General features: G+C 37.9%; 1 protein-coding gene across 1 annotated transcript in view; it reads right to left on the bottom strand.

Annotated features, from left to right (window-relative positions):
- Positions 1 to 1,854: 1,854 nt before the first annotated feature.
- The window catches only part of LOC113106431 (metal transporter CNNM2-like), a 31,898-nt gene continuing 24,568 nt past the window's right edge, over positions 1,855 to 9,184 (bottom strand). The window contains exons 4-7 of the mRNA XM_026268351.1: positions 8,403 to 8,572; positions 8,023 to 8,116; positions 4,463 to 4,641; positions 1,855 to 2,697 (exon numbers count right to left, since the gene is read on the bottom strand). Of these exons, the coding sequence (XP_026124136.1) occupies positions 2,485 to 2,697; positions 4,463 to 4,641; positions 8,023 to 8,116; positions 8,403 to 8,572 (656 nt within the window). The 3' untranslated portion in view covers positions 1,855 to 2,484. The remainder of the gene's footprint in view (positions 2,698 to 4,462; positions 4,642 to 8,022; positions 8,117 to 8,402; positions 8,573 to 9,184) is intronic.

Raw genomic sequence — 9,184 nt, 5'->3', positions numbered from 1 at the left:
GGTGATAGGCAGTTCGGGTCTCTGATAAAAAGGGATTTCAAAACAAATACAAATAATAATAATAATAATAATAATAATAATAATAATGTGCCATGGGAGAAAATGTAAGTGGTTCATCAGTAAATGAATAGTTAACCAAAAAAAAAAAAAAAAAAATGCTGAAAATGTTGTCACCCTCAGGCCATCCAAGATGAGTTCATTTCTTCATGAGAACATATTTGGAGAAATGTAGCATTACATCGCTTGCTCACCAATGGATCCTCTGTAGTGAATGGGTGCCGTCAGAATGAGAGTCCAAACATTTGCTAAAAACATCACAATAATCCAGTCCATCAATTAATGTCTGAAAATGACATTTTTTGTTACAAAAAAATTAAAGTTTAAAGTTTTGTTTTAGTTTTTTATTTTTAGTTTTTTACTTATAATGCATAATGCATAATATTGCTACCTCCAATAAAATTCACCCCCATCGAAAATCCACCTACATAAAAAAAAAAAAAACAAAAAAAAAAAAAAAACACACATGGACACTGTGCTTGATCTATGCATATTTCTCTTCTGACTCAGACACACACAATAAAAACTTTCACTGCATAAAGCAATATATAGGACATAATAATATTGCAGTTTTTCGCTTCCCAAGATGTTAACTGATGTACTGGACTTGTGTATTTCTTGAGGATTATAATGATGTTTTTATCAGCTGTTTGGACTCTCATTCTGACGGCACCCATCCACTGCAGAGCATCCATTGTTAAATTTCTCCAACTCTATTTCCACGAAGAAACAAACTCATTTACATCTTGGATGGCCTGAGCGTGAGTACATTTTCAGCAAATGTTCATTTTAAGTGAACTATTATGTACGTGTGTACATAATACAATGTGTATACTTCTAAATACCGATGTATGCATAGCAGGAGTTTCCAGTGTTCATATAAATAAAGTCAACATTATATACATAAAGGTAATACACACAAGTACAGCCATTTTAACACTATGGCACCTTTCTTACAGATGTATGATGGGTACAACAATTTAATGTAGTAGTTGTTTTAATGACGTGGTAAAGACTCACTTTGTTACTGCCTTGATTCAGTTAGGAATCGCATAAATGCATATTGATTCTCCCTTGCATAATGTCCTGACAGGTCTATGGTTTCATTTAAATAAGACTTCCTTCAGCTTTAAATGTCAAGTTATTGTGCCTCTGATAGAACTAACACTTTAAAGCAGACAAATAGGACCTGTTCATCCTTTGAAGTGAATGCAAAATGTCTCGGAACAAATATACAAATGCGATACTATAAATGCATACAAATAGACCTATAATTTACAATACAGTAATCATGATAAATCATCTTTTAAATAAAATGTGTGTTCATTGCACTTGTTAAAAATTAATATGATTTTTTTTTAAAGGCAATATAACAATTCATTTTTTAAAAAGGTGTAAAAGGTACGGTGGGATATACCAGATTTAGAACAATAAAAATAATCATTTCTGAAATATACATGTAAAAGACCCTCACCGGTACATATACAGTGATGTACAGTACAGACCAAAAGTTTGGACACACCTTCTCATTCAAAGAGTTTTCTTTATTTTCATGACTATGAAAATTGTAATGGGCCCGACTGAAGGCATCAAGGGCTATTTGACCAAGAAGGAGAGATGACCTGGCCTCCACAGTCACCAGACCTGAACCCAATCCAGATGGTTTAGGGGTGAGCTGGACTGCAGACTGAAGGCAAAAGGGCCAACAAGTGCTGAGCATCTCTCTGGGAACTCCTTCAAGACTGTTGGAAGACCATTTTGTTTCACACTTTTTTGTATTGTATATAATTCCACATGTGTTAATTCATAGTTTTGAGGCCTTCAGTGTGAATCTACAATTTTCATAGTCATGAAAATAAAGAAAACTCTTTGAATGAGAAGGTGTGTCCAAACTTTTGGTCTGTACTGTATATATAGCATGTGCATGATATCAGTGACACTCATAGAGGCACACACATACACATGCACAATTTACAGACAGGTGTTTGCAATGTGCCGACAATTATATCCTCAGACATGCATGTATGTACAAACGCATACAAAATAAATAAATATGTGAGTAGAATACTCTTGATTCACGGTTCACGGTTTCCTTCAAAGCAGTATATGGAACAGTCTTTGATTTACCCTATTACAGCATCTGCCTGGAGTATTTCTTTTTGTGTTGGTGAACATCACGGGGCAGTTTGAGTGTAGCTGGAGAAAAACCGTCCATCCTCCAAACTCTTTGGTCTGGGGGACATAAACGCTGTGGTTTATCTGAATGAATGGGACTGGATCGGGTCACTGGACTGTCCCATTTTGCCTTGGGTCAACCCAACCCAAGCTCAGGCCGTGGTAGTACTGCACTACCAGATTACAGAGGTTTGGGGTGGTGAGCAACTCCAGGGTTCTGTTATCTGCTTCGCTCCACCACCCCACTGAGGGCTAGATGGTCCCCTCGCTGTGGCCTGTGTGGTTCGTCTTGTTGTGGGCCACGCAGTTCTGTGTCTGGTTGAACAGAGTGGCGGTTTCATCAGTCACTCCGTCATGGAGCTCTGTCAAAGTCATTTCGATTTTGGTGTACTCGCTCTCTGAGGACTGTGGCGTCTTGTCCATGCGTGATGCCATGACGGCGTTCTGATACTGCTGGCGCGTTACCTGTCAATAAGACACAGAAAAGTGGGTAACGAAAAAACTAAATAGGTAAAGACAAAAGTAAATAATCAAAACGAGGTGAATAAACTGGTTTTAACCATTTTTCATTGTTTAGTAGAACTTTTATCTTGAAATTTTGTCTCATTTATGGATTGTCCCTTTTCACAGATGTATCACTAAGCGCGTTTCCATTATAAATTTGCAAAAAACTTTGGCGATATTTTATAAATGACAATAAAAAAGTAATGCGAAATGACGTTGTTTCCATTAACCGATGTTATGCAACTAAAATGTATTTTTTGCCTATTCAACAGATTTTGATGGGATTTTGACAGGGTTTTGACTAGACTAGCAATTATATATAAATGAAGGAGGTGTATGTGTGTATCTTGACTAATGCAGTGCGGAGAACAGGTCACACGAGCATTAACTATAGAGGCCGCGATCAGCTCCTGTGGCAATTTCGGAGCTGTAACGTGCTGCAGACGTGCAGTGTAAATAGTCTAAGCATTAATGGCAGGGAAAACCTCTTATACTTGAGAGCAGCCACATTTGAAATCTTTCAGTACATTGAGGAATGATCATATGACTTTTTACGTACGCCATGTGACCTGTTAATAATTTAAAAAAAAAACGTTTCCATTGTAGTTTTGCGAATTATTCCTTTTTCGCATTGCCTGAAAAACCACCTCATGCGAGCGTAAAAAAATTTTTTTTGCGACATATGGTTTTCGCAATTTAAATTTGCGCAATTTGAAGGGTAATGACTTTCTAATACATTGGCTGAGGGAGTAGCAGCGAATTTGACACCTTTCTCTCTGCTGACCAATGTGGTCATAAAAATAATATTTGTTGTAGTTTCCATTCACTGCTACAGATGTTTACCCAACTATGATAACTTCCACTTCGGAGAACATGGAAATGAGAAATAGGTCCATTGTTTCTGTTGTCTTTTATTTTAGAATTTTAAATCGATTTGTTCATCGTCCATTCTTCTCTCTTACCCTTAAAAAGAAACATGCCCATTGTAGTTTTTACTGCTTCATAAACACATAAAGTGTTTTACTTTACATCAGTCTGAAATTATAAAGGACCTTGTTAATCCTGCCTCTATAAAGCCACTTTACCATGATCGAGTATACCATGTTTCTGATCCAACCAAACATTTAAATATAGTCTTTCTAAGATATTATTGGGAGATATCGAGTGACAACTGATATTTCTATCATTTTTTTAAGCAAACAGTTTGGATTAAGACAGCAGATGTAAATAGGAATGTATCTCCCTCATCAACCAAAGTCCATCTTAATATCCGGTGTAAACGGGGACTATGTTTCCATGAAGATCTTTGAACATCCATGGAAACTTTCCATTGCACAAAAGGTTCTATAGAGGAAAAGAGTTCTTCCGATTATTATAATGTTTTCTATACTGAGAAAAAAAATGTCCATGACCACCAACAACCCATGTCTCCATCTGCCACAGACCCTACCCAGTGCCCTAGTCCACGTCTGTCCCAGAGCCAACACTCAAATCCACATTCGCCATTGAAACACAGCCACTGTTTTGGAACGGAGCCCTAGTCAATATGTTTGCCACTGAGCCACAGCCAGTAGGCCACACTTTGAGCCCCCGAGCCCCACAATGGGCACCACAAGGGTATCAAAAAAAGCTTCTGAAGAATTACACAGATTTTGTTTTGGGTGTCTCGGTTGTAATGACAAGAATATGTACAGAAACTTCAAGTGAGTGTGTGGGTTCTGTTTACCTTAATATACTGTACGTCTGACAAAGCTCTGACAGAATAGTCCGGCACATATATCTGCAAGAAGGCATTGAGCTGGTGGTTACTGCTGCCAAGTGACGGTGTGATGGCTTCAATCCGCTCGCTACGATTTAAGGAGTCAGAATGGTTCATTCCAAATGACCGAGGGGGCGATTTGTTTTCTGCACAGGAAAAAGGACAGCATCATTATTTTTTTAATCATGAAAAAACATACAAACGCATACAATCAGGGGTGCAGAAATAATCTCAAAAGGGAGGGGGGAACACTGTAAAACTTATCAGCCTTGCTCATGAATATTAATTGTCTGACTTGTTGTTTGACCAGCCTGGTGTACAAACAATTGCTCAACCAATGGCGTGAGTTGGGGGCGGGACTATCTGTTTGTCTGACCTATCACACAACAGGTGTATGTTTCAAACCTGTTTAAAAGTAAACTATTTTGTCTAAAAGTTTGGCTGTCTTTTTTTTTAAGAAAGAAATACTTCTATTCAGCACATATGCACTTAATTGATCATTTATAATGTTACACATGCACAAAAATCCTTCATCCTGCATTCAGCATTGATAATAAGAAATGTTTCTTCATCGACAAACCAGCATCTTAAAATATATTCACATACAAATGACATATTTTAAACGAATAATATTCAACAACAGTACTTCTTTCAAAAACATAAAAATATATTACTGACCCAAAACATGTGAACAGCAGTCCATATTTGTAAAATCGTTTAGTGACAAGTCACTCAAATCCAACTTTATAGAGACACATGGTATATTATTATTTTATGATAGCTTGTAACAGCCTTTTATGAAGGGGTGTTTCATGTATGTAAAGTGTTGCCGCTGGCAAGAGTATCACAAAAAGCCCAAGAGCTTTCAAAGTGAAAACTGGCCTGATTTTAATTAAACACAGCTTATGTTTTCCACTTCATAAAGAGCGGGGACATTTACAACAGCACACACATACAAACATTCTCCTCCCTCGCCCACACTTACACCAGCTAACAGACACTGAAATATGCACACTTTCGCACTGCAGAACATACATTTACTCTTTCTTTCTTGCTCTAACACATGAACACACACACACACACACGTATACACACACAAAGGTTTCAACAGCAGGGGTGTGTTAATTCCACAATTTGGTTGGAATGTATGTAATCCGTGTTGGGATGTGTGAGTGGAGTGAGGGAGCCACCACGTCTTTAGTTCAAGGCTCCAATGCTGGCCTGAAGGGGCCCGACTCTGAACCCGACATGCTGGCAGTCAGCATGAGGTATGTGAGAGCAGGGAACAGTATGTGTGTGTGTGTGTGTGTGTGTGTGTGCGTATGGCCCCGCTGTCGCCCTTTACTCTAGGAGGCCTGTGAAGTAAAAATGTGTGGGAGGGATTCTGTGGGTTTACTGTAACAAACGGCATGATTTAGAATGAGTCACAGACAGATGTCTGACCTTTCCATAGTTTGATTAGTCAAAAATGATTCTGATATTAACTGGACAAAAAGCATCCAAAACTGAATTTAGGCCGTAACAAGGATACCATGACTTGTCAAGTATGTTGGTTTAACTGTACCTGGAGATCCAGCAACAGACTGGGCCCTACTGACCACAAAGGTACGAGACAGGGAGAGAGGAACTACAGAGAAGAATAAAGAGGAGGAGGAAGAAAAAAGCATCACAAGAAGGTTGGAAACAAAACTACAAGGTGACTGAAAGGTGGAACTAAAGGGAACAGGACTGAAAGATCAAGGAGTGGAGAAAATCACAAAAAACACTTATTTTAATCTGAAAAAAAGATTCTCCTTTCTTTATAACGAAGTACTTTAAGTATTAATGCAGGCCTATTTTGTCACCACCAGAGGTCCCCTATGTTCTGTGCTACTCCCCTAAACTTCTAACACATGGTACACAACTCCTACAAATCTCTGACGGATCTAAAACTGTTCAACATAATTCGTTGAGATGGTGCATGCTTTCCCAAAAAAACTTTTATGTACTTTTTATGTTCAGTTGGATCAATAAAATATAAAGTAGAAGAATATAATAGTGAATGAACCATGATTTATATAAGCAAAATTCACCAGTCACAGGACCACTGGAATAATTGTATATCATGACAATGTGTGTGTGTGTGTGTGTGTGTTAATCTGGATATAATCCAGTGTTTTAAAATACTTCAAAATTAAAGTCGCTTCATTTTATTTGATTAGCCAAAACCGAAAGCTGTTATTATTCATATCAAATGAATTATAATGCTGACATAAACATCTTGCTTACAAAATGACTAAAACAGTTCGCTAACATTATAAAATGCACAAGATGGGTCACATCTGATAGACAAATGCTGCATATCAGTGGAAGTATGCTGTGGTTGCTAAGTTGCTTGACTATATGGAGTCAACTAAACTATAGTAGTTGGCAAAATAACTGTTTATTATGATTTACAAAAATAACAGTTCCACCCATCCATCTTGTCACATCACATAAAAAAAAGCATTTTAACATAAGACACATCCCACTCTGTATTGCTCTCATATGTAAAAACATAAAGCAATCCTGCGAACTGACAGCTGCACAAATATGTGTACTGTGAAATACGATTATAGCAGAATCTTGATCATTTCACAGATTTCTTCTGCCACCAATGTACTATTTTAACATCATTTAGCCTGTCATTAAATATTACAGAATCAGTACTTACAAAAAAAAAAAAAAAAAAAAAAAAAACAATGACAGACAAATTCTCTTGCCATTTGACCTCTGGAAAGAGACCTTTTCAGACTCTTCTGAATTTCTGATTTATTCTGATATAGTGTCTGAAACACAGTCTTCATACAAAAATGTCTGACTGGGATTAGTGAGTTTCAAATCATGCTAGATTGAAAACAGTATGTCAAAGGTGCCAGAATGAGGCTCCGCTTCCTGTGGATCTTCAAAGTATGCATCCCCGCATACTTTTTGGACTAATACAGCCCACAACCTTCTGCACTATTGCAGGGTATGTGGGTGTATGCTGCGGTATCAAGACAATTTTGCATTGCAGTATTATTCCTTAAAGGAACAGTTCACCCACAAATTAAAATTAGCTGAAAATGTACTCAAGATGTGGATAAGTTTGTTGCTCACCAGTTGATCCTCTGTAGTGGTGAATGGGTGTCGTCAGAATGAGAAAACTTGCAGCTTTTCACTTCACAAGACATGTTGGACTGGCACAACTGACGGACTAGAGTTGTGTGGAATTGTAATGTTTTTATCAGCTGTTCAGACTATCGTTCTGACGGCACCCATTCACTGCTGAGCAAGTGATGTAATGCTAAATTCTCCAACTTTGGTCCCATGAAGAAACAAACTCATCTACATCCCGGATGGCCTGAAGATCTGTACTTTTTTATTTTGGGGTGAACTATTCTTTTAAAACCACCATAAAACCACTTGAATCTTTGGGTGATGTAAAGTTTGACGTTTGAGTATATACTTTTCGTTCTTAGTATACTGTAAGTATTCAAACTGGTATTCAGCCATTTAGTTGTGCTTACCTGGAGTAGCGGTGAGAGCCATCATCCCATACGAGGAGAAAGCCCCAGCTTCAAACTTCATTCCCTCCTTCCCCGCCTCCACCTCCACCTTCCCCTTAGAGAACAGATCACACTGAAAATCAGACACTCAGTATAGCTAGGAACTGTTTTTTTAAGCCACTTCAAGTAGATACTGTCAATACTGAAGGATTAGTTTCAGAGGCATGGCGGTCTTTAACAATACTCACTACAATATTCTTCTTTCACACAGGTACATTAGTTGAAACTTTTCATACTGTGCGTGTTGAATACTTGCTAAAATCCCAGCAGGCTCTAGGCTAATAACCTCAATCCCTTCTCTCTATGCCTTCTGCAACCCTGGACCAAACAACCAAGCTGACCTGCAGAATGAGGATGAAATAGTCCACGGGCTTGTTGCGGTGGAAGAGGTAATGTTCGATGGCCTTCTTATTCTTCTCATTATATTTGAGCTCCTGGATGACGTTGGGGTGCTTGAGGAGACGTAGAAGGATCTTTTCAGACATCTGGCTTGGACTAAATGCTTCTACTTCTGTAAAGCAAAAGTAGACATGGCATGATCATCATCTTCCTATTCTTGTGGGTTTTGCACTTAAAATTTTTAACTCAGGGCCATTCTAAACCATGGGTAAAGGTAAAATCACATTTCCAGGTTGCAAAACATCTCACGGTACATAAGTAAACCTTGGGTAAAGCTAATTCTTTTTTTGTTATTCTAGTTAACACTTTCAATTGTGTGCAGGAAAGTTTCTCTGAATATTTAATTTTCATATATGTAATAGTTGTCCTTTATGATGGTCTTTTGCTAAATAACTCATTGTAACATTGTTCTGTTTACAGTATCTGTGTAAACTGGCAGCTGGTCCCTCCTTGAACAGGGAATGCGATTGTAGTATTGTAGGTATTGTATTTGTTAATCAATGATTAGCGTAAGCCACAACAGCAAATTTCTCTCCAAATCCTGGCATTAGGTTTAAAGGGGAACACCAGTCAGAAAATGTTTGGCATTATCTCTATTATACACAACCACCCTTGGGACCTTTTAACAGCGGTTTGATCAACAATAAAGCAAAGGGACTTGTAGGAGGTTGTGCCAAATGCCTGAACAGTTCTGCAAGAATGCAAGAATCAGCAATTATACAAA

This window comes from Carassius auratus, chromosome 1 (assembly GCF_003368295.1).
Source record: "Carassius auratus strain Wakin chromosome 1, ASM336829v1, whole genome shotgun sequence".
Lineage (NCBI taxonomy): Eukaryota > Metazoa > Chordata > Actinopteri > Cypriniformes > Cyprinidae > Carassius > Carassius auratus.
This window is presented reverse-complemented; position numbering and strand designations above follow the sequence as displayed.